Here is a 24,775-nt window from a genome sequence, read left to right as displayed (position 1 = left end):
GTAAAGAATAATTAGGTTTAGGTGGTGCTCAAATGGTATTCCATCAATTTGGATTATTACGAATATTAAGACTCCATGGCCAAGCTGGTTAAGGCGTGCGACTGTTAATCGCAAGATCCTGAGTTCAATCCTCAGTGGGGTCGAAATATTTTTTGTTCCATATAACAATATCACAATATCACAATAGATATATGAAAACACACTTTACTAACCAACTAATACCACCACCTATAAGAACTACAAGCAGCCTGTTCCTTTTGATTTGAATATATACTGGAACTGCCATACCTGTAAGATATACATTCACTTTCCTTCTGGTTATTATTGCATAGTTGATCCTAAAACTATACTAATTGCCTGTAATTGAGAACTATATAAAATGAAAATTGGCAACACAGTCGAATCTCTGGCTTCCTATTTCAAGGAATTTCCTAAATCTAAGGTCATATTTTTGGTAGGAGCAGGTATCTCTACTTCATGTGGTATCCCAGATTTTAGGTCTCCTGAAACTGGACTTTACCATAATCTTTCGAAGTTGAAGCTTCCATTTGCTGAAGCTGTGTTTGATATTGATTTTTATGAAGAGAATCCTGAACCGTTCTACACTTTGGCAAAAGAATTGTACCCTGGAAATTTTAAGCCCTCGAAATTCCATTATATGATGAAGTTATTCCAAGATAAGAAGAGGTTGGAAAGAATCTACACGCAGAACATCGATACTCTAGAGAGACTTGCTGGTATAAGGTCGGAACTTATAGTAGAGGCACATGGAAGTTTTGCTGATAATCATTGCATTAGTTGTGGGGAAGAATACCCCCAAGAGGTATTTAAAAGCAGACTAGAAGAATGTTCCAAAATCGATGGGAAATTTGATTATGCTGCATGTGTAAAATGCCAAAGCTTTATCAAACCTAAAATCGTATTCTTTGGAGAAGATCTTCCAAAGAGATTCTTTGATACTTGGGCTCAAGATTTAGAGACGATGCAACAATCTTCGAAAAATGGTTCTGAAGTGGTAGTTATTGTTGCTGGAACATCATTGGCTGTTTATCCATTTGCAAGTTTGCCTACTGAAGTACCCAACACTGTCGTGAGAGGTTTAATGAATAAAAATACCGTTGGAGATTTTTCTAAACACCCTAGAAAATCTGATTTCTTATTAACTGGTGACTTGGATGAACTAGCAACTGAATTAATGGAACATTTGGGGTGGTCTAAAGAATTCAATGATCTAATAGTGACTGAAGATAAAATAGATGAATTGATAAATGAAATAGAAAACTTGGATATAAGGAAAACTAAAGAAGAAGTAATGGTCACTAAAGAGCTCCAAAAGGAAACAAATATAAAGGAAATTGAAATTAAAGTTCAGGAACTTGGTAAACAGAAAGCTAAATAGATTTAAATATTGATTAAATTATTGTTATTTATTGGAATCTAAATATATTTATATGATGAAACCAGATTATTGCTATTTTTTATCGACAGAATGTAATATCAAATTAGCAATATGGAGCCTCATTCTTGATGCATCTGAAGGCTTATAGGTTAATTCGGAGTGATTTTCCAAATAAAATGCATTCATACAAACAAAAACACCGCAATCAAAACCATTAGGTTGCTGTGGACAATCTGCATTGACAAGTTCGAAATCTTTACCATATTTATGTTCACTTGCCTCCCATACAAAATGTTGTAAGTCACTTAATATAGCAAAACTTGTAGCATTTGGACCATTAGATAAAGAATCCACGTAAATAATTCTTTTATTCTTAAGATCGATCATACAAAGAGCCCAATGTGATCTATTTAAATTAACTGGTACAAATATTTTATCCAAATTGTCAATATTCTTCTTCTTTCTCTTCAACCATCTTCTGACACCTGGATATCCCCTATCAGACAATGTTGTATAGAAGAATGAATTAAAAGCCACACAAGCTTCATCATTTGCTTCAATAGTTTGCATAAAAAACTCAATAATTGTATCATTTAGCCAAGCACCAGGTCTAAGTGTGATTAAATCACGAACATAAACTTCTAAGTTGTTTCCCTTGGATAGTAGTTTATTATCATTCGCATTAAATGCTTGCTGGATTTCATTTAGGTCTGAAGCTGATATTGATGGAATCAAATCTTGTTGAGATTTCTTGGATAAATATGCTTTCCTGGCCTCTCTTTGTTTCTTCAGTAAATCTGCATATGATTTGGTGTATTTCTTATAGTCAAGCAATGCTTTATTAACGTCACCGACGTGTCTATAAAACTCGTTACGTTTCTTTTCTAAAGGGCTTATCTTTCTTTCTTTAACGACAATCAGATCATCTATAGGTTCCTTATCTTGGTTCTGAACTATTATATCTTTTAATTGTTTTGTCAAGCCAGCAATTCTTAACTTGAAGGATGTTGTTGAATTCAAGTGGTTGCCTATGTTTGAGAGAGACAAATCCTTCATGATATCCTCCTTTGCAGAGTCAAAACTCCGCACCAAGTTCTTTCCTTCATATATGGTCTTTAAACAGTCAGCAAACTCTTTCTTTTCAATTGGATCCTCAGGATTGACTGCTTGATTTGGCTCCGAGCTATGTTTATTGGATATAAATGCTGAACCATAGTTTGAGGTTGCGTAGTTGTGTTTAGTGTTACAATTTTTGTCCTGATTTGAACATACTGACCATGTTGCCCACTTGAATGGATCTTTTGAACCGATTCCTGCCGACGAGTCCTTTCTGCTACTATCAACAACGTCGATGGACAAGTACGTGGGCAAAGAGTGAGCGCCTATGTTATCCTGAACGTTTGGACTATCCAACTTTCTGCGTTTACTTGATATATAATAAACATGCGAAACAGACATAGGTCTCTTCGAGCCTCCAAAGGTGCTATCAGCAGCATCTAAATCTTCAGCAAGGCACTCCCTCTTTTGTGTCTGCTGCTGCTGTTGTTGTCGTGTGTTTGAGCCGTACCTGGCGTGCAGTTTCCTCCAAAAGTACTTTCCAGCTGCCTTGAAAGACACTTTTAAATCCTCAGCAATCTCAGAAGCAGTATTGTATTCGTACGACGATGATTGGGGTCTTTGGCGTGCACTGTAACGACTATACCTCGAGATCCGACTCCGTTGATGGTTTCGAACATCTTGACTATTAATGAGAAAAATCTTGGAAAATGATGGATTATAGTAAGAAGAGACACTACTGGCCCTCTCGATGGTTGAATGGTTCATAATCGGTTCACTGTCGATGCTTATTATACCATGTAAGACCAACTGTAATCGTTAATCCAAGCAATTAACGATTCTTAAATGGTGATTATGAATTTTTCAAAAATCAATATTGGCAATCTGCTCAAAAATAACAACAAAGCTAAAGAATCAGATTGAAACAAGAGTTGTTTTAAATTCGATTTATTTTATTTTCTCTAAATAATATATAATATACATGGTTCAATACTAATAGTAATCTACCGATAATTGTGTATATTGTGAAAGTGGTTACATGAGCAAAGCTCTCTGTCCACATCTTTATTAATTGAAATATAGGATAGATAAGGTAGTTTCGTTGGAGCTTGTTTTTTTTTCTTAATTGTATTTATTAACTCATTGACAGTGGCCTTGCCCTTGTGTGAGTAGGGGGAAGGGGGAGGAAGGGCGTGTGTGCGAGGGTCCGCCACTGCTTAACAACAGTTCGATTTGGAACCACTGCCCCCGCTGGAGTTGATGTTGATATTAGAGTCCTTTGCGTTGCCGCCGGTTGCAATCTGGTTGCTGTCAATTTTCTCCTGGATCAGCTTTGCCAACGTGAAGAATATTTCATTGACATTATCGTCGTTCTTAGCACTTGCCTCGACAAAAGGTATACCAAGCTCTCTCGAAAGCTCATCCCCTTGCTCGTGTGTCACCGTCCTTGTCTCCATGTCGCTCTTGTTACCAACAAGCAATAGTTGTGCATCGTCGTTAGCATGTTCCGTGACCGTCTTGAACCACTGTCTGATGTTGGCAAACGTCTTTTCATCAGTGACATCATACACAAGAATGATCCCCATCGCACCACGGTAGTACGCCGTCGTGATGGTTCTGAATCTCTCTTGGCCAGCTGTATCCCACAGCTGCAGCTTGATCTTCCTGCCGTTAATCTCCACCGTCTTAATCTTGAAATCAATACCAATCGTCGTGATGAAGGAGGGATTGAACTTGTCATCCACAAAACGGACCAGCAAACACGACTTCCCAACACCAGAATCACCAATCAACAGAATCTTCATAATAGAATCGTAGTTCTTCCCATTCGTAGACCCAGAAACAGATCTTAGCCCTGACATCTTTGTAATTAAATAATCCTTATCCTCAAATCCGTGCCTATGTCTTCCTCGCTTACTGAAGGAACTTCGCTAGTTTAAATAAAGAAACAAATGTATATTTGCCTCTCTCTCAAGCCTCACTGATAAGCACAATATGACTGCCCATGTAAACAAATGCTATAGACAATAAATCTCACTTCTATCTTCTCTTATATCTCTATTTACCAGTTACTTATTCATTAAAAACCACCTTTCCTTATTTCGTTTGTCGTTTTGCGAATTTTTAAAAAATTTTGAGCCGCAACGCACGGCCGGGTGACTGCGACGCAGCACAACCGGCTTGGGCTGGCGATGGGGCCCTGCCAGGTGGTGCTCTTGCGACGGTTAGGCGTAATAGCTGCGCCATAGTGCTCCTTCCATGTCTTCCAGTTGCTCGCCACTGAACACCTGGCGGTCGAACTGCCAGGTGTCGGTGCGCACCTTCTTGAACTCGGAAATGGTGTTCTTGGCAGCGATGCCTGCCATCCCATGGGTCCTGGCCCACGAAGCCAGGACACTCAATTGTTCAGGTATCCACTTCGGCAATGGGAACACGTACGGGAATGCGGAGACAATCGGCCCCCAGCCCGACCACACTGCCGTGGACTTTGACGTCGGTCTTCGACATGCTCTGGCGGGCTCCCACGAGAAGCCACACAGCTCTTTCGAGAACCTCGCAATCAGCATCGTTAATCGTTGTTCATCGCCAAAATTGTGCACTATATCAGACAGCACCTCTGCAGCTCTCATGCGCACCTCGATGTACTGCGAGTTGTACAGGTTCGTAATGATCTCCTCCAAAATCATGCTCTTCTCAGTTTCGGTCAGTTGCAGAAGTTGCGACGACAAGAAATGCTGGATCAAACTCATTTGCAACTGTTTTTGGAACGACGAGGCAACAACAGAGTCGTCACAGATCAAATTGATGATATCAGAGATGTACGCTCTTGGGATAGGCATGTAGGCGATTGATACGTATAACTTGGCAGGGTCCAAACCACTGATCTTGCACATGTCCTTGTGAGTTGTAAGGTCCATTAAAAATGGCATGACGTACTCAACAATATAAGGAACCAAAAGAATTTTGTTAGGCCCTCTTCCCAGTTCACTCAACAGGAAGTACATAGAAGACGCCATGAAATAGTACCTAGACTTTAGAATCTCTTGCGGAGTCATTTCTGTAACCTTCAATGACTCTTCTTTGATCATTGCAAATTGGGCTGCAATGTATTCTCCAATCTTAGGTGGCATCCTTTTAATAGGGATCCCAAGACCACTGCTGTTCTCACTCTGGGCTTTGATAACTTCCTCACTAGATACATAATTTGGAGCACTTCGATTCTGAATGATCGTACTCAACAATTTAGCTGACACTTCTCTTATTGGCTCATGTTGGTTGTCAAATTTCAATAATTCTAAAACAGGCGAAGTGTTAGGAGATTTGTATTCAATGCCCATTAATAAGTTGCGGAACATATTGATTCTAGACACCTGATTACTAACGTCTTCATTGCTCATTTCAATAATGCTGCTAATATCAGAAAACCTCTTATACATTGCTGGACATCTTCTACAATCAACAACAGTTGGTAGCCACCAACATATTGTGCCCCATATTTCAAAACCGTCTTGATTTAATTCATTAAATAAACATTTCTCTAAGAATCTATCAACAAATTTATCAACTTCGCCAACACGTCTCTCATCCAAATATTTGATACCACAAATTAAACCAGAAAATATCTCAACAGACATAATCATACTTGCTTTATCATACTTATCATAAGTCTCTTCACATAATTCAAATAAGAAATCAATATCATATTCGCAATGTTCTTGCGAACATGCATATACTACTAACATATAGAAAGAGACATTTCCACTGCTAAAAATACTTTTCGTTTCATTATCCTTAACAAAATTTGATACTAATTCTTTTAAGAACTCTTTTGTAACAGAGTTAGAAAACTTAATTAACATATCTTGTTCATAATTTTGTAAAACTAAGTCGACTTGACGAGTTTGAAGTACTTTCATTGGACTACCCCAACATAACCAACCAACGAATGGTCTTGAGTCGATAAAATAACTTGGATTCTCAAATTTATTCATTTCTGTTTGGAAGGTCTTATTAAATGAAGTTTGAGATGTATCTATTTTATTAACAGATGCTGGATCAAAATTACTGACATAAGCTCTAGTTATGTCATATTTGTAGTCAGACAGCGATAGAATTTTATTGAAAATTCCTAATAGACATTTAATACCTAATTGAATCAACATTGGGTGCTTGGTTTGAATCTGTTCAAATATGATCTCTAATGATTTTACATCAGATTGAAATTCTAAACTAGCTTCTAACTTAGAGATGAAACGTACAATAAACATCGATACTTTCCAATTCCCTTCTGGATCTTTTTTTAGTTCCGTGTATAGTTTATCTTTAATTTTAGATAATCTAGATAAATATAACTTTCTTTTGTTATTCTTTGCTTTCTCAATTAATGAAACCTGAGTATCAATTAAATTATCAGAAGGTGAAATGTTTTTCTTAGCATTTTCATCAATAACACAGACACTTGATGGAATCTTTAAACCAGTAACAATATCATTCAAAATCTTCTCTGCATACAATGCTATATCCATTTCATGAATACCACAACATTGAATCAATAATATTATGATCTGTTCTTGATTATTGTAGTCGGACATTAACCTTCTGTGAATCTTCTTAATCATTAATATAGATAGTACGACTTCAATTTCCATATAAGAGTTCGATTTAATACATTCATTTAATTTTCTAATAATCAATTCAATAACATAAAGGTAAGAACCAAACAACTGTTTCATACAATGCACCAAAGTACCTTGTGCTGGTTTACTAACGTCAGGATAAACTGATGCAGCCAACACAACAATATCATTTAACAAGCGCCTCTCTAACAAAGAAGGTTTTCTAATTGTGGAATGTAAATAAACTCTACTCTGGTGATAATTATCAGCTTTTACAGATAAAGCAGTTCTTGTAAATGGTTCCACAAGATGAGATAATGTTTGAATATTTTCCAAAAATTCTAAATCTAACTTAGCAGTTTGATCTTCATTAAAGATAACTTCTTGACCAACATCAGTAAACCAAACTTTCAAACCATGTAATAAAATTTGAAATATCATAGTGTTATCTTCAAAATTTTTAGATAAATATGTAAATAGTTTATGGAAAAACAAACCAATTTCATTCCTAATATGGTGAACATGTAAATATCTTGGATTGTTAAACTTTTCCTCTGTAGTTACTCCAAAGAAATAATTACAAGCAAATATATCTATTTCTCTAAAGACTGCAGTTTCTTCACCACTAGAGGAAGTTGCTCCCGGGATTGGTGTATTTTCAAATGATTGAACAGCAAGTTCATCTATCTCCCCTTCAGTAACTAATTCATCCGTTGAACTAGCTTTCATTTCTACAGCATCTTCTGAATTTAGAGTACTTGGTGTGCTACTTGATTCTTTTTCAAATTCATCTAAATAACTTTGATTGAAATTCAAACTCATCATAGATGAGAAAATTTCTTTGTATGATGACATATCTTTAGTTTTTAAATCATGATTTAGTTTAATAAGTTGTTGGTTGAAATCAGGATCAAATAGCAAACTTGCACCTGATAATGTATGTGTCATAATCAAAACATATTTTTGTATTTTATCAACGAAAAAAGAGCCAGTTTCACCACTCTCTAGTGTTTTCAAAGTATTTTCTTTGCAATATTTAAATATGTTCTCTAAGAATTCAATTGCAACTGCAACTTCTTCCTGGGTAGATACGTGCCAATCAAATTTTAAGTTATCTTTATTGAATTTGGAGTCGTCAAATTGCATACCTCCCCAACGATCTTCCAATGACACTTTACAATCCTTGGCAAACAAAGGTGAATTTACAACTTCAGTGGTAGTCAAAGTTGCAAGCACACTGTGACTTAGAATAGATGTTATAATATCAATCGGAGGATTGGTGATATTATCGTAAATGTATGTCATAAAATCAAATAATTCTTTATGAAAACTCAAAACGGTAGAATATGATTGTCTAATAACATCGTTCATTGCGGTTAAATAGAGAACTAATCTGTAATCTCTTTGTTGGATTTCTGATGTGCTTCTAATAGAACCTGCACCTTTTTCAATTTGGTTTCTAATGTTGAATGCTAAATTTTTAAATATAGATTGACATAAGGTTGGATCTCTTTTAACCAAAGCTGCTAAAGGAATCGTCAATAATTCATAATTTGGATTTGACTCAACTATTAGATCATTTTCCCAGAATGAAGTTAAAAGTTTCTTGGAATAATATGCAAATATTTTGTCGTCCATAGATTCTTGCATAAGCATAGTAGTATTGTTTATTTTAGAAATGAAACCATCTTCTAGATCAACAGATATGAATTGAAATAACTTGTCAATATATTCTCTTGCAATATTTTCAAAAATAGTCGTAGATGCCCTAAATGCATTGTGCAAAATCTCTGGATCGTACTGAAATTGACCATTGTTTTCTTCTGATTTGATATAATAATAATGTTGTTCAATAAAAGGTAAAGTATGTGATTCAAAAGTCAAATACTCATCATCTTTAATCATATTTGCAAAAGGTATAAAAGATGCAGTTGATACTATACCGTTTATCAAATTACTCGTTAAATTAGTATCGTTTATATCCATTTTTGACACTAACATAGATAAAATATTAGTAACATGGACCCTATATAGGGTATCAGTAGCCATATATCTCACTATTCTTGTAAATTGTTTCAAAGATGATATGATCCTATGTCTTGAATGTACATATTCGCCACCTAATGCTTCATATAAGTCACCTAAAATCTTATCGAATATCTTTTGCTTATTCGTTGGGTTTAGATCTAGAAGGTAAGCAAATGATGATATATAATAGTTTGCAATTTCACTACCTTTACTTTGAGATCCTGTTATCAATATATCAACGAAAGTATCAACTATTTTAGCGTGACATTCATCTGTTAACCTAAAGTCATTGGAGCTTTTACTTGATATATATTTTTCAAATGTATATCTCTTATGATACATTTTAATGAAACCATGAATAAATTTAGCGATGGTCTTTGTCCAATAACCACTATTTGATGGATGAACAAAAGTTTCAATTGAATTCACTAAACTTGATAATTTAGCAAAATATTCTGAATGTGAAGAACCATTGATACAGTAAACAAATGGTCTGACTGTCCTTGAATAAGAATGTATTTGTCCATCAGTTCTCAAATGTCCTTGTACTCTATTAAACAAAAAGGTGAGTTGAGAAGCTGTAAATACACCAAATTTTGTAAATTCAACATCATTTATTCTATCATCATTTTTTAATAATTTAGAATGTACATCTTCAGAAATGTTTCCTACAAAATCATACATATGTGTATCAATTGCAATATTTGCACTTACTGAACTCCATAAACTAAAGAAGAGTGGAAAATAATCTAGAATTTTTGCATCTTTATGATAATGGTATGGTACGAAAGATGTGATCATTGGAAGCACAGTTGACATTGTTGAAGGAGCCAAACTTGACATGAAACTATCCATCACTCTTGTCATCAGTTTTGTATCCTTTTCATTAAAGAAAGGTTTTGCTTGATGTGCTAATTTGAGCAGTAATCTAAACAATTGCAAGTCATCTTTGGAGTTAATATCATGACGAACATAATCTGAGTCTGGATAAGGTAAAAATTCTGATAAGTAGTCAAACAGGAGAGAGTAGTCCAATACTAAACCGTCTTTTATCAATAAGTCGGTGAAGTTTGTACCGTCATCATCTTTGCTGACTAATTGTTCGAACATTTCAACATGCATCTGTCTATAAATCTTTTGTCCTTGAACCAACGATAAATAATAGTAAACAGAAGCCAGTTTCTTCCTCAATGCCAAGGGAAAGTCAATATGCATGCAATTTTTCAATTCATTGGTCCAATAGTTAACATTGACTATGGTGGCAGAGGCACTTGTAATCTTACCTATGGCATTAAAATCAGGACCTGCAAGATCAATGTACTCGTTTTCATCAATTTGCTCCTCCATGTACTCACCTTCGTCAAAATCAGCAATGTCAGAATTCAACATATCTGTATCTACAACACCATTTTCTACCCCATATGACTGAATGTCCTGTTTCAATTCTGCAAAGTCCTGAGTTGAGATGGAAATCAAACCTTGGATATCCTTTGAATTGATAGCCACATAAAGGTTAATCAAAATATGACATACATACTTGGCCTGCTCCAAGTGTGACTCAATCTTGTACGGAAGGCATTCATCAATTGGGAACTTTGGCTTGACGTCTCTACTGAACCATTTCGACGACTTATCAAACACATTCTTACTATGCTCTTCGGCATCTTCCACGTAATCAAGACCGTAATGTCGCATTCTTTCAGCAAGCACAGTCTCTGGGTCAAGCCCATTGCGATGTTTATTATCTGCTAACTTACCACGTTTCACTTCACCGTGAATCTCTTCTGAGGCTCTAGATCTCCTGCGAGCATCTTCGTTTACCATGGCTAAGTGTCGCTTATGAATTCTTGCCTCTTTTTAAACCCAAGAGCAAACAAAAACAAACAAGTGATAATAAGTTATGACAAGCAACAACAATCAACTAATCATTTTATATCCACTCTCTTGAGTATCTAGTATACCTTCCAAATCATCCATTGAATAATCTTTTCAGTGCATTCAGATGAGATGAGAAGTTTGACTTCGAACAATTTTTCAGTTAACGCTGGACGATATCGATGAGATGCCCAGATCAGCCAGTAAACAACGATGAAAGACAAGAACAAGATGCTAAGTTATAATTAATTATTTAGTTTGCAGAGGTTATAATGGTAGATAGTTAGCTATATACTGTTTATGAAGGGTTATTTATTTGCTTATTGAAGGGGAAGGGTGGAACTTGGTGGATTAGTCGGCATATTGGCTCAAGTCTAGTGTTACAACTCTTGACGAGTTCTCTTGTTGTTGTCTGTGGATGCCTACTAAGGCGTCAGATTTCTCAAACATCGAGTTCTTCAAAGATATAACAATGAACTGAATGTCTGAGTTGCTGTGTTTCCTGATATAGTTGGCGATTCTCTCTATATTCGTGACATCCAGAGCTGCGTCCACTTCATCCAGAATGAAGAATGGAGATGGTTGGTACGAATTGATGGCAAACAACAGGGCTAATGCGGCTACTGTCTTCTCACCACCGGATAGATACTCCATGTCTTTGAATCTCTTTAGAGGTGGAGTCGCATGGTACTTGATGCCGGCATCGAACGGTTCGTCTTCGTCTTCCAGCGTCAAGGAGGCATTACCACCAGATAATTCTGCTGTCGAATTTGGATTTTTCGTTAGTTCCCTGTATATTGGTTCAATGTGCTCGCTGACATAGTCGAAAGCTTTCTCAAATACTTCTCTTCTCTTCTTCTTGATGGCGAGGAACTGCGTTAGTAACTTTCTCTCTTGTTTTTTCAATGTTTCTGTCTCATCACTAGCAGAATCAAATCTTTCTTTGGCTTCATCAAATCTGTCAACTGCTCTAGCGTTCGGTTGCAAATCTTGTAGTAAGTCTTCCACCACTTCAATTTCATGTTCTAAGGCGCTTCTGATTTTCGAACTTGAGCTTTCTTTATATTTTGCTGGTAGAGTTTTGTAATCTAAAGAAATTTCATTACTGATCAAAATAGCATCGTTGTCGATCTTACCAATAGGTAAATTATTTAAATCAATCTTACTGGCAACTGGAACTTGAATGTTGGAAATCTTACAATTAGTCAAGATACCCAATTTTTCTAAATCCTTCTTTTCGATTTCTTCTTTAATAGAAATTTTTTCATTTGTTGAAGTAGTTAATAATTCAGATTTCTCTGATAATGAATCTTCTGCTATAGCAAGTTTCTTCTTTTTTCTATCGATCTCTTTACTGAAATCTTCCAACACTTTTTTAATTTCCAACATTCCATTTTCAATATCCTTAATCTTAGCAACAACTTCAGCTTCATTTTCTTGTAAAGATTCAATGGTCGAGTTGTTGTTCTCCAGATCTATTTGTGCCTTTTTATGTCTTTTCTCTGTAGACTCATATCTCTCAACCTCAAATTGCAGCTTGCTTTCAATATTTAATACTTGTTTCTCTAACTGTTGTAATTCCTTGTTACTTTGTCTTAAGGCTTCACCAGAATGATGCTCATATTCTTGAATTGTAAAACCTAATTTATTATGGAATTCTTTAAACACAGTATTTTGCAACAGCTCTTTTTGACCAATGATTTCACTTTTGGATTTCTCAATTGATTCCAATTTCGTATTTAATTGATTTTGCTTAGGCTCATATTCTTTCTTTAACATATCTTCATGATATTGGACTTCTGCCTTATTTTCCTCAATAGATCTGTTAATTTGGGAAATTTGAGTTCTTAAATCTGAGATGGAAGAATTTAATTGAGAAATGTTACTCTCCAAATCTCTTGCTTCAATAGCAAAAGTTTTACTATTGTTCGATAATTGTTCAATTTGAATTAACAATTTATCCTTTAAAGTGACCAAACCTTGATACTCTTCTTTATCCCATCTATTACCTTGTTCTTTTGAGACACCACCTGTCATCAAACCTGCCCTATGAATTAAAGTTCCTTCTAGTGTTACTAATTTAGAGGTCACATTGTGTTTCCATTTTAATGATTTTGCAATACTCAATGTATCACACATGATTGAATCAGAACAAACGTATTGCATTGCCTTATCGTATTCTTGATCATAGTCGATAGCATTTAGCACTAACGTTATACCTTGAATATTTGTGGTGGGTAAAGTTGGCACAAATGCATCAATAGTATCCAAAGGAATAAAAGATATTATACCGGCTCTTTGTTTCTTTAAATAAGTTATACATTCTTGTGCAACACTCAAAGTATCCACTACTACGGAATCGAAGTTTTTACCTAGAATGGTTGATACAGCTAGTGCATATTTCTCCTTTTTAGGATGACATAAATCACTTACTAAACCTTTTACACCAGGAAAGAATCTCTTTAACATAGAAACATTCTCTCTTAGTTTCTTCTCTTTCAAAGTTTCTCTTTGGTTTGCACTAGCATCATCTAATTTCACCAATGTATCTCTCAGTTTATGGTTTAACTCATATTCTTTATTGCTTGTTGATTCAATGTCAGATTGAATTTTCTTTAATTTATTTGCTAAATTCAAATGTAGAGAATTTTTTTCATTTAATTCTGACGACAGTTCAACTGCTTGTAATTCGAAGTTTTCTCCCTTTACTGCAAATTCATCTGTGATTCTATTTTTTGACATATCAATTCTCTTTTGTAATAATTCCAATTCATCATCGATATCCTTCTTCTCATTATTCAATAAAGATAGTTTTGTATCTAGTTCAAAACCTCCTTCAGTTAGATATTGTTCATTCAATCTTTCATAGAGTTTCATATCTTCATCGTTTAAACGATACTTATCAGGATTGCTATTGGACTGCTTTAATTCTTCTTCAAAAGTATCTTTAGTCTTTTTCACTACTTTTAATTGTTTTTCATATCTTGAAACATAAGTTTTCTGTCTCTCCATATCCCTAGCAATGCTTTCTATTCTTTTCTCGATGTTAGCAAGACGTTTCTCAGCGGACCTTTGAGATAACTGTATTGGAGTTAATTCACTTAATAGATTATCTTTCTCTTTCTCTTTGTAATCTAACCTGTTCTGTTGTTTCATTTGCAAGCTTGTCTCTTTAATGACTTCATTTTTGGCTTTCTTAACGTTAGTTTCTTCTTCATTAACTTGATCTGTTAGTTTCATTACTTTATTTTTAACTTCTTTTAATTTTTTAGTCGATAATTTTTCTTCTTGTTCCAAATGGAACAGTTGCCATAGTGCCAAGTGTACTTGCAACTTATCCCTTACTTCCAATTGTTTTTTATACTTTTCATCTTTGGATATACCATCCTCATATATCTTCATTTCACCTTGAATTCTTCTTCTATTTTTAGCAGACTCAGCAGCGGATTCACTTAGCTTTTCGATCTTTTCTTTCAACTCTTCATACTCCTTCTTGTACTTGATGGAGCCCGATACTTCTTCGAACAATTTAGTCAACTGTCTGGGAGACTGTGCTGCAATCTGCTCCACATCACCCTGAAATACCAGAAAATTCCTGGCTTTGATCAAAATGTTCTCTGCTGCTAAGAAATCGGAATAGTGCTTATACGTCGTAGTTTTATTGTCTATCTTGTAGACGGAATCCCTGCCGGCAGTAATAGCTCGCATTAACTCGACGACAGTGCCATCCTTCTCGTAGAAAGCCTTAACATAAGCAGATCTCTCGCCGTCCTCACCAAACTCATTCTCGTCCGCAGAAGCGATATCCCTGTAGACCAAATCCTTCAACGTGCTGGACCTCAGATTCGAGCTCTGGAACCCTAACACAAATGAAATAGCGTCCATCATGTTCGACTTACCAGACCCATTAGGACCGATGATGCTAGTGAAGTTCGATTCACCAAACCCAACTTTCGTCACGCCTTTATACGATTTGAAGTTGAACAGCTCTAATCCTACTAACCGACCCATTTCTTCTTAGATATTTCTGGGATCTTACCAAACTGTAAAGCAGCAACTAGATACCCCGCACTACTCTTCTAGACAGCACTTATATAACAAGCAATCCTTATCTTTTAATCTGTTGTTTAATGAAGAAAGTGACTTTGAATTTATATTTAAATTAAATTTACGCGACGCGTCTGGGCCATCGCAAAGGAACATACTGATTTGATTAAGAAGAATGCTGTGATAGTTTCATTTGATGAATAAGTATTTTTATAAATGGTATATACATACACACATCTACGGGTTCTGGGGACACTATATGTTGGTGTGGTATCTTTCGTTGAAGTCGAATATCTCTATGAAACTCCTGTTGTCACGCTCCACTGCGACGACGAGGATATTCTCTTTGATCTTGACCGACCAGATTTGGTCGGCATCCGACAGAAGGTTTGGATGGATGATTCCTCCTGTGCGCAGGTTATATATATTGAACTGGGATTCTGAGCCGCTTACCAGCAGGTTGTCGTTGAGGTCGAACGTTGTGATGGCGCTCATGTTGGCATGGGAGTAGATGAACTTTCTGCCGTAGCTGTTTGCATTCCAGCCTCGGAGGGATCCATCGGCAGCTGCGCTCACCAGGAATCTGTCAGATAGTTTCAGCAGCCCCACAAGGGCTGTGTGGCCGTGCAGGATAAGCATGGAGCCTAGGATATTCGTGCATGGGGTCATGGCGTTCATCACTCTCACACAGGTCCCGTTTTTCCATATATCTTTCAAGTCCCACACTCTGATCGTGGCGTCCATACTTGCTGAGATGCATCTGTTTCTCTTGTGGTCGTATATCGTCGAGTATACGCGGTCGGAATGGGCCGCAAGTACGTACAGACACTTCATCTGTGCTATATCCCAGACCATCAGTGAGCAATCATATGACCCGCTGATGACGATGTTGCCATGGCCAGAAAGTGTGCGAACAGACGCCAGATGGCCTCTTAGCACCCCAACGAAATACGGATTCTCGTCTGGGGAACTGTGTAAATACGGTAGATCGCCCTCGTTGTCAAGGGCACCTTGATTCTCTTGTTTTCTTATCCTAGCGTGGACGTCTACCTTGGGTAACTTCCACACGTGCAGAGTGTTATCTCTGGAGCCTGTGACAATGTATTTGATTCCTTTGTACTCGACAACTTCTAGGCACCTCACGGTCGAGGTGTGGCCCTTGAACACATGCGTGCAGCAGCCCAGCTCTATATCCCAGATGCGCACGGTGCGGTCAGTCGAGCCACTGACGATGATTCCGTCGTCGACGTACTTCAATGCCCAGACACCACCTTCGTGACCCGTGAGACTCTTCAAGAGCTTCTTGTCCTTAGAACTGTAGACCCTGATGACCTTGTCGTCTGCGCCTGAGATGATGTAGTCATCTTCAAACTGTAGGCACGTCACGACGCTGGTGGCATGGCCGTCAAGTGTATACCTCCTTGGAGTGAAATGCTTATTGTACCAGTTGTTCAGGTAGTTTCTGTTTTTAAGGAAGTCACTGTAGTAACAATCTTCCTCGCTCATGGCACCTGGATACTTCTTGAGGAGTTTGGAAGAGTAAAGATCGAAGCAGCTAGCGGATACGAAGTTCTCAGAGATCAAAAGACTCTTCCACAGGGCGGGACTTGAGGTGGCCACCTCGTTCCATTTCCTCGATACTTGCAGACAACTGGTGATGTCCCTGTAAGGCAGCTTCAACAGGATCTTGACGGCGATCTCTGCGGGCAGCGAGGAAATGAAGTCTCTTTTCAAGTTATCTGTGATCAACGTTGCGAAGTCTGCCAGGTCCCTCCTGTTGAGCTTTGCCAGGGCGCGGAACACCATGTTCTTGTAGCAAGAACCAGGAATGCTGGTGTGGAGGTGTGCTGCCAGATCACTGGCAACAAAGGGTTTGGCACGCAGGCTGCCGGCGCCCTTCTCGTCGCACCCCGGAGATGCGATAGGCGATGGAGGCAACGTCTCGTCTTCCAGGTCCTCGCCATCGTCGCCCAGCCGAGCTCTCTTGACACACCTGGACTCGCTTGCAGTATCGTCGTTATTGCCGTCGTCTTGCTTGCTGTCAGCTGCATTGACCACCTCGTCCAGGGCCCTGGACGAGGTGGCCCCAGAGGCGCCCCCGCCGTCACTCACAGTCGTTATCTCGCTCACTCGGTACCTGCATGGCACAGGAACCCCACTTAAAGGAAATTCTGCAGTTATAGTCATCTGTCACACGGCTTGCCACTCATGAAATGGCTGTTGCTGCCTCTGCACACCCCGTATTGCCTCCACACCTGAACATACCGTGTCTCTTATACACTTCTGTAATCCGATGTTGCAGCGACTGTTTGTGGTGCGCTTGGAGCTTGCGGCCGGGTACCGGCGCCAGCGCACGAAGCACCGCCAACAGCAGCGCCTTGCGCTGCTGTTGGCGGCCCAAACTGTCCTAATCGTTACGGCCCCTCCATCTACCAGCACATACCCCCCAGCCATGGCCACACCCCCAGTGCCTGCATTCCATTTGCCAGTGTCTCTCACCCATCTGCCCGCTCTCTCACCGCCAGCCTTCCGTCTTGGACGCCCCACCACCAGTTCTTAAGTGCATCACAGACACCAGCCATCGCAACCCCCAGTCCCACCGACCCCCAGACCTCCAAACACCCACTTTCCGCCACCATCTGCCCATCAACATGCAAAACCCTTTGCTCAACAGCACCTCATCGAGCAATTTTTCAGTTGAAATTTGAAAACAGACAGGTTGATATTTAAGAGCCAGTGTGATCTGGGAGGTGAGAGGTGGTGTGAACGATCGGGAGGCAATCGACAGACACTCAGGAGCTACATATGGTTGAAATGGGGAACAGAGTGTACGACCCTATTCACGATGTGTTCCAGACACAGCCCAGCGAGGGCCACGACAAAGAGGGTGCCGGTGCTGGTCGCACTGGCAGCATGCTCAGCAAGCTGAAAGCAGAAGGAGAACTCGTCCCATCGCTCATCAGCTCAAAACATAAACTCAAGGAATCTAGCAAGTACAACAGGCACCTGAAGAAACCCGATGGTGCATACTTCAACCGGTCAGACGTGCAGTTCCGGTTCTTGTACCTGCTGCTCTCCGACAAGAGGCTGCTATTCACTAACATATACAAATCGTTCTTCCGCAGCACCGTTGTGCCCATTCAGACGGATGAACCCAAGGTGGTGAACGTCACTGACGAAGGGTTCGACGCAAGGTGTTTCATCTTCAACGACACGCTGACCTTCTCCCAGGCGTACATCCTAGCGTTGGCCACGTCGTCCAAGTGCTCGAAGATCCTCAAGGACAAGCTGCTCAGGGACAAAGAGGTTGCGTTCTCGTCGTGCGCCCTGGGGATCCTTGTGAACGTCGGGAGGATGAACACCACCATCAACTTCTTCCACGAGATGACGTCCCAACTGCGCACGTTCCATTCTGTGCCATGTCTTCAGATGAACAACACGGACCCCAAGGCCCTGCAGGACACCCCCCGGTTGAAGTCGATCCTGAAGAGCGCCGCTGTCGGCAACGATCCAATCGATCTGATGAAGGTGTACGACCACGAGGAGCAGATACAAGGCAAGAGCAACCTGATAAACCTGATCTTTGCGCTTTGCGACAACGTCTCCTTGCTGAACATCATCCTGTTGAAGAAGTACGTCGACGTGGACCCGGGGTTCTCGTCGCTGTACAGTCTGCTGGACTCTTCCAAATACGACCCTGTCGACAGGTGCAACGTGCTGCTGTGGCTCCTCTACATCCACTCCGAGACCGACATGACGGATGTCAGCGTGCGGGAGTCGTTGACGCTGTTCAGAGGTGCGTTTCCGGAAGAGGAGAAGCTGATGCTGAGGTTGTCGGAGGAGGACTACGACGTGGACACGCCCGAGGAGGTGGAATACGGGCTGCAGCAGATGCAGAAGAGGAAAGAGTTCCTGAAGAGCCACAAATCTGGGGCCGAGCCCAAGGACGGTGAAGGCAACAAGGAGAACAGCGAAGGTTCAGAGAAGGCCACGACCTCGCCGCCAAGCAGTCCCTCGCGACAGCCAAGTGTCACCGCTGCAACCGTCAAGAAACAAGACCCCGAGAGCAACGGCCCAGCGAAGAAGAGGCCCAGAGTGAAGAAAGAGGCGTCGGCGGAACCTGCCGCCAAGTTGAAATCACCTTCGAAGGACAAAGAGGTGGTCCAGCGACGCAATCTCGCCAGATCGTGGATCGAGGCCGACAACGCCAAGATGATCACGAAGGGACTGGACGTGGCCAAAGAGATAAGCCAGCACCAGTTCCTCAAGGACCTGGCGGGAGCGCAAGAGTATGCCCGGCTGAAGCGGAAGGAAGTCGGGCTGATGAAGGCGTTCAGCGAGTTCGAGGACATCTCGCTGGCCAACCTGCTGGGCGTGCGTGGCAGGAAGCGCAAGAAGTTCAAGGACAACCTGCTGGGCTTCGAGACAGACTACATAAAATACTTTGGGCTGCTGAAGAAGAAGATCCTCGCCAACGAGCGGCTGGACGCAACGGCAGCTGCCGTTGCGTCTGCCTCTCCAGACTCCGACGACGAGCCCGGCAGCCCGGTGTTCAAACTCAGATAGCGTGTGTAAACTAGTGTATTAAATTATAAAGCAATATATACGAAACTAGACACCTGTATAAAACCCAGGTGGCCCCGCCGGGGGGCTGGCTACTTACTGCCCTCGTCGCCGTGCATGCTCTTGGACACGTACTTGGCGGCCTCGTTGAGCTTCTCCTTGGCGGTCATGTAGTAGTCGTTGACCTCCTGCTTGAGGTCGTGGGAGGTCTCCTTGGCCTGGGCCTCACTCTTGCCCTGCTGGTACGAGTCGTGGGCGCCCTGCGCCAAGCCCTTGTCCTCGTTGGGCGTCATCTTGCCCTGCAGCTTGTCGGCGGTGCCGCTGATGTACTCCTTGCCCTGCTCGGCGTACGATTTCTGGGAGTCTGGCTTGAACTCCTCGTGGATCTGTTCTGAAAAGTTTTTTCTTCCTTGGTCTGACATGGTGTGTTGGCGGGCTGGGACTGGCTCTCGCAACCGACAAGGACAGCTCGAGGGCGCCCTTTATATACGTTTGGGTCCGCCAGCATGCACCCCTGGACGTGGCCATGGCGTGACCACCCCCACTCTCCTTAATCCTCACCCCACCCCATGGCCCCTCGTCATCCCACCCAGCACCCCAACTCGCCGCCCTCTTATGCCCCGGGCGCTGGTCGCCGGCGCAAACTTTTCACCTGCAACGCACTCTGCAGATCAATGGATCGGCGATATAAGAAGGCCCATGGCGCAGTGTTGGGGTGTCTCGGTGGCTCAGGAGGCCAGACCCCACGTCCAGCATGCTGACCCCCTTAGAATTGAGCTTCTACACGTACTACTCGCTGCTGCACATCCCCATCACGCTGTGCATCGACTCGACCGTGGTGCTGCCCTGGCGCTGGTTCCCGCGCTGGGTGCAGGCTGCCGTGCGCTGGCACGTCGCCCAGAACCACGACTACCTGCTCGACGACCCGCCGTGGTGGCTGGTGCTGTTCGTCGCCGTCGAGCTGCTCGTGCAGCTGCCGCTGTTCTGCTACTTTGCGTGGCAGCTGCCCCGCCTGCGCCGGCCCGCCAGCGTGGCTGCTGGCGACGACAAGCTGCTGAAGGGCGCCCGCCGGCGCCAGCACCGCCGGGTGCTGGCGCTGCTGCGTGGCTACGGCGCCAACGCCAGCCTCACCACCCTCGTGTGCATCGTGCACATCTGCCGGTGGGGCCACGTCGTGGGCGGGGCCGGGGCCCTGTCGCCGGCCCAGAAGCTGCAGCTGGTGGCCGTGTACCTGCCCACGTTCGTGATCCCGTTGCGGCTGTGCTTTGTGTAGGTGTGTAGTGCAGTTTAATAGATGAGCGTGGGTTGCGAGTTCTTGAGGCCGGGCCAGGCCTGACCCTCGAGCACTGACGTGCTCGAGGCCCGTGGCTGTGGGGCACGGGTGTGCGGATCGTGGGTCATGCCTGGCCCAGCGGTGGGCCCCTGGGCCTCGACCACTGACGTGCTCGAGGGCCATGCTCCGGTGGCCCCAGGCCCAGCCGTCGCTTCGCACGGCGCCCGCGCCCGCTGGCGCATTTAAAGCGCGCCATCCAATTCCTCCCTTCTGCAACTCACTTCCCAGCACCACCCCAACACGGTATGGGCGCATTCGAACAGCTAGTACAAAGCGACAAGCAGTTGCAGTTCGCCAGGAGGGCGGTCGCCAAGTACCAGAGGCAGCTCGACCACGGGCCAGACGACTCAGAGGCCCCCCTCGACTCCGAGGGGCTGGGCGCCGCCGCTGCCCAGCTCAACAAGCGACACATCATGAACGTCGACGACATCTCCAAGATCAACTACGAGGTGGTCAAGAGCGTCCCCGGGAACCTGCTCACGCCGCTGTATGCGGGGACCCACAAGCTCGAGGGCCGCCAGCTCGACGACGAGCGCCTCGAGAACGAGGTCGTCCAGGCGAAGACAAAACTATACAAGAACCACCTCTACACGATGAACGACGAGTTTCTGGCGGCCCTCAGGGCCCCTGCCGCATCCACGAAGGCCAAGAGGGCCAGGGAGGTTGCTGACGAGGAGTCCGACGAGGACCTGGCCGACGTGCCACTGCAGGTCCAGATCCAATGGCTGCAAGAAATACAGCACGATCTCATGGGCACCTACAAAGACCTGGTCAACAAGGAAAAGAAGTGGTTCACTCTGAAGGAGGTGATCCTCGACGCAAACGCCGAATTGGATCTGTTTAGCACCAAGGATGTCGAACGAGCACCGCCAAACGTCAACCTGGGAGACCCAAACGCCCCAACTAACCCATACTCCACTGTCAACACAATGCTCTTCCACTCCAAGAAGAAAAGAAACAAAAAGATACTCCCATAGCTTGCGTTCACGTTTATTAAATGCACATATATACACACTATAAAAGTAGTTACTCAATAAATAATTCTCGTTATTTATATCCAAGTCTTTGCGATCTGAAACGACTTGTCTTGATGGGTTCGCCATTTTCGTCAATAGGTTCTATCCCATTGGGTTCTTGTTCAATAATAGACGTTAGTTCATGAGAGGCGATCGCACCTCTCAGTTTGTGGTACTCCATAGCGATAGATTCTGTCAGTTTATCTGAATGAAATCCGTAATCGTCTTCCTCGGTGTCATCGTAGTCCACCGGAACATCTCTTTCAATAATCTCACTCACCATCTTGCCATCGTTGCTTAAGGGCTCATCTCTATCCATCGATGTCCCTTCAGTTTCTCTGCCGTATGGGTTCTCAAGTTTAAACTGTTTGATCTCATTTTCTAACCTGATAGCTTCTCGATTGTACTTTTTAAAGTCATCTATCCTTTCAATCACAGTACCTACATCTTCTTCCATATCGTTGTCGTATATGCCCAATGCATATGCCTTTGCCATGCTGTCCATGTCGGAACCAAGAGCTGCAAAATCAATTGTTGGGATTTTGACAGATTTTGCTTCTTGCTGTTTTATGAGTTGATTAACTTCCTCTGGAAACGAACCGTCGTTATCTTTCTTCTGAGCCTCGTCTTTCTTCTGAGCCTCATCTGGTTCTTCTTCACTGGAGCTGCCTTCCAAATATTCTAGCATCTCCTTTGACAACTGCATTTTATGGTTATGAGTATGCTTCTGCTTTGGTTTTAGCGAGTTGAAGGTTTTGTTGAACAAACTTGACGAAATATTTTGATTGCTTGAGACAGGATTAGAAGCACCACCAGGAACAGAATGGGATTCGGTTCCATGCGTTACTGTATTTATGGCTTTGGGCTTGATATTTGTGACTGGCACCTCACGCTCGAGTACGTCTGACACTGGCACCTCACGCTCGAGTATGTCTGACACTGGCACCTCACGCTCGAGTATGTCTGACACTGGCACCTCACGCTCGAGTATGTCTGACACTGGCACCTCACGTTCAATGACGTCTGAAGATACCCCATCATTCCTAGCGAGTTTGAACCTGGACACCCTTTTGTTTCTCTTGAGATCTGCTTCTTCTTGCTCCTTGGCGTATTCATCTTCAAGCAAACCCTGATACTTGGTATGAAGTTCTTCAGGTCCTTGAACACCCAGAAGCTTGGCTAATAAATCCCCGTCAAATTCTTCCTTGGGCAACTCGCTATCTTCAGTATAAATATCTTCATACGCAAAATTGCTATAATTCGGAAACCTTTGAGTGTTCATTCTAGTTTCCTCCTTCAAATTTTCCACTTCATGGACATCTAAAGATGAAGCAAAACCTACATTTTTAGTCTTCTTCTTAACAGCAGTAACATCATCATCAGAAACTTTCTTCAAAATGGATTTGACGGTTTTCTTCGTTGCACTCTTTACTGCTTTCACATCGGTCTTTTCTTCGTGGTTTTCCATGCCTTCAGGCTCAACTTCTTCTATCACATTAGTTCCTCTCAATTTATTTATCTGATCTAGGAAAGATGATTGAGCTGCATATCCAGGTATGAAAGAGTAACTCGTCCCATCATCGTCTTCTATGTCTTCGTCTTCTTCGGAAGCTATGTAGTGAGTATCAAATCGATCGTAGTCATACGCTATATCTCGATCATCTATCTCACCATCCTCTAATTCATCTTGCTCGTCCAATTGCTCAATCAAATCTGCAAATGAATACATCTTGTCATCAGCAATTTCATTGAACTTCGACTCTAATTCCTTATTATCAGAAATATCACTCAACTCTTCTATTTTAGGCACAGTAGACTCTGAGCTCTTGGCAAGTTTCCCTTTCAAATTATCCTCAAATTCGGTATTATTCCTAACTGAGTCCTGACTCTGATCTATATCAACACCATTAGGTTTAGTAGGTTTCACAGAACTGCTCAGAACATTCCCATCCTCATCTAGCTCTTCCCTAATCTCCATAGACTGTAAACCTTCATCGTTCACAAACTGACCGTTATCAATTTCATAGTCCATCACATTTTCTATAGTCTCACTCTTCGGATCCTTTTCTATCATCTCTGTAAAATTCTTAAGGTCACTTTGAGTCTTCTTAGCATCCTTGATCTTCGAATCAAACTCCGTGATAGCATCTTTCATCAACATCAACTTCTCATTCAAGTATTCTATGATCTCATCTTCGCTCTTCTCAACATAGTATTCATAACCAATATTCAAAAAAATCTTGTTCTTGCTGATGACAACGTCCCCGAAAACCAACCCAGACTCATCCAAACTCATGCCACTCCTACTCAGGACATGACCTCTTATCTTACCATACAGTTCCTGTTGTTCCTCCAAGAACTGTCGCTTATTAACCAAATTACTAATGGTTTGGCTCAACGTCTTCAAAAGAGATTCTGCCTCCATCGTCGACCTTCCAGTGCTGAATACCGGTATACACTATTCTTACTGTTCCTCTATATTTCTCAAGAGTAAACAAAGACTCTAAATGCCAATCTATTATACACAACAACTTTTTAATCCAATTCATCTGTAAAACTTGGCCATCTCAACCTTTCAAGTGAAACTTTTGAAAGTTTCACCTCATCGCAAGAACTATTTTTCAGTCAATTTAGTTGAGCATATAGAGAAGAAGATAAAACAGGTTTGACAGTTTGAAAGATGCCAATGCAATGACCTCGAATTGTTTACCAAGTGTGTTGTCTATTTGATACTGTTTACTATGGCTAAGAAACCATTTTGCCAAAACTAAAAATGCTTCTATGCTGAGAACATCTCTTATTGAAAACAAAACAAAGTATATATATATATATATATATATAT

General features: G+C 41.7%; 11 protein-coding genes and 1 non-coding gene across 12 annotated transcripts; 5 read left to right on the top strand and 7 right to left on the bottom strand.

Annotated features, from left to right (window-relative positions):
* Positions 1-69: 69 nt before the first annotated feature.
* TPHA0Ptrna6N lies at positions 70-143 on the top strand. Its single transcript has one exon. It is a non-coding gene; the product is annotated as a tRNA-Asn (tRNA).
* Positions 144-379: 236 nt separating this feature from the next.
* On the top strand, positions 380-1,399 carry HST2 (histone deacetylase HST2; the record flags this gene model as incomplete). Its single annotated transcript, XM_003688582.1, has 1 exon — positions 380-1,399. One exon carries the CDS (start codon positions 380-382, stop codon positions 1,397-1,399), a length of 1,020 nt encoding a protein of 339 aa, XP_003688630.1.
* Positions 1,400-1,471: 72 nt separating this feature from the next.
* Positions 1,472-3,223, bottom strand: TPHA0P00370 (C48 family peptidase; the record flags this gene model as incomplete). Its single annotated transcript, XM_003688581.1, has 1 exon — positions 1,472-3,223. One exon carries the CDS (start codon positions 3,221-3,223, stop codon positions 1,472-1,474), a length of 1,752 nt encoding a protein of 583 aa, XP_003688629.1.
* Positions 3,224-3,672: 449 nt separating this feature from the next.
* SEC4 (Rab family GTPase SEC4) lies at positions 3,673-4,317 on the bottom strand (the record flags this gene model as incomplete). Its single annotated transcript, XM_003688580.1, has 1 exon — positions 3,673-4,317. The coding sequence occupies one exon, from the start codon at positions 4,315-4,317 to the stop codon at positions 3,673-3,675; it is 645 nt and encodes a 214-aa protein (XP_003688628.1).
* A 363-nt stretch (positions 4,318-4,680) lies between these two features.
* Positions 4,681-10,923, bottom strand: BLM10 (proteasome activator BLM10; the record flags this gene model as incomplete). Its single annotated transcript, XM_003688579.1, has 1 exon — positions 4,681-10,923. The coding sequence occupies one exon, from the start codon at positions 10,921-10,923 to the stop codon at positions 4,681-4,683; it is 6,243 nt and encodes a 2,080-aa protein (XP_003688627.1).
* Positions 10,924-11,325: 402 nt separating this feature from the next.
* On the bottom strand, positions 11,326-14,985 carry SMC1 (cohesin subunit SMC1; the record flags this gene model as incomplete). The annotated part of the gene is made up of 1 exon (XM_003688578.1): positions 11,326-14,985. One exon carries the CDS (start codon positions 14,983-14,985, stop codon positions 11,326-11,328), a length of 3,660 nt encoding a protein of 1,219 aa, XP_003688626.1.
* A 291-nt stretch (positions 14,986-15,276) lies between these two features.
* TPHA0P00330 (uncharacterized protein) lies at positions 15,277-17,208 on the bottom strand (the record flags this gene model as incomplete). The annotated part of the gene is made up of 1 exon (XM_003688577.1): positions 15,277-17,208. The coding sequence occupies one exon, from the start codon at positions 17,206-17,208 to the stop codon at positions 15,277-15,279; it is 1,932 nt and encodes a 643-aa protein (XP_003688625.1).
* Positions 17,209-17,826: 618 nt separating this feature from the next.
* On the top strand, positions 17,827-19,587 carry IES1 (Ies1p; the record flags this gene model as incomplete). The annotated part of the gene is made up of 1 exon (XM_003688576.1): positions 17,827-19,587. The coding sequence occupies one exon, from the start codon at positions 17,827-17,829 to the stop codon at positions 19,585-19,587; it is 1,761 nt and encodes a 586-aa protein (XP_003688624.1).
* Positions 19,588-19,676: 89 nt separating this feature from the next.
* On the bottom strand, positions 19,677-20,006 carry HSP12 (lipid-binding protein HSP12; the record flags this gene model as incomplete). Its single annotated transcript, XM_003688575.1, has 1 exon — positions 19,677-20,006. One exon carries the CDS (start codon positions 20,004-20,006, stop codon positions 19,677-19,679), a length of 330 nt encoding a protein of 109 aa, XP_003688623.1.
* Positions 20,007-20,338: 332 nt separating this feature from the next.
* EMA19 (Ema19p) lies at positions 20,339-20,857 on the top strand (the record flags this gene model as incomplete). Its single annotated transcript, XM_003688574.1, has 1 exon — positions 20,339-20,857. One exon carries the CDS (start codon positions 20,339-20,341, stop codon positions 20,855-20,857), a length of 519 nt encoding a protein of 172 aa, XP_003688622.1.
* Positions 20,858-21,162: 305 nt separating this feature from the next.
* IES3 (Ies3p) lies at positions 21,163-21,894 on the top strand (the record flags this gene model as incomplete). Its single annotated transcript, XM_003688573.1, has 1 exon — positions 21,163-21,894. One exon carries the CDS (start codon positions 21,163-21,165, stop codon positions 21,892-21,894), a length of 732 nt encoding a protein of 243 aa, XP_003688621.1.
* Positions 21,895-21,964: 70 nt separating this feature from the next.
* On the bottom strand, positions 21,965-24,358 carry BUD27 (prefoldin-like protein; the record flags this gene model as incomplete). The annotated part of the gene is made up of 1 exon (XM_003688572.1): positions 21,965-24,358. The coding sequence occupies one exon, from the start codon at positions 24,356-24,358 to the stop codon at positions 21,965-21,967; it is 2,394 nt and encodes a 797-aa protein (XP_003688620.1).
* Positions 24,359-24,775: the final 417 nt, after the last annotated feature.

The sequence above is a fragment of the Tetrapisispora phaffii genome, chromosome 16 (genome assembly GCF_000236905.1).
Source record: "Tetrapisispora phaffii CBS 4417 chromosome 16, complete genome".
Lineage (NCBI taxonomy): Eukaryota > Fungi > Ascomycota > Saccharomycetes > Saccharomycetales > Saccharomycetaceae > Tetrapisispora > Tetrapisispora phaffii.
The sequence above is the reverse complement of the archived record's forward strand: the minus strand, read 5'-3'. Positions and strand labels throughout refer to the sequence as shown.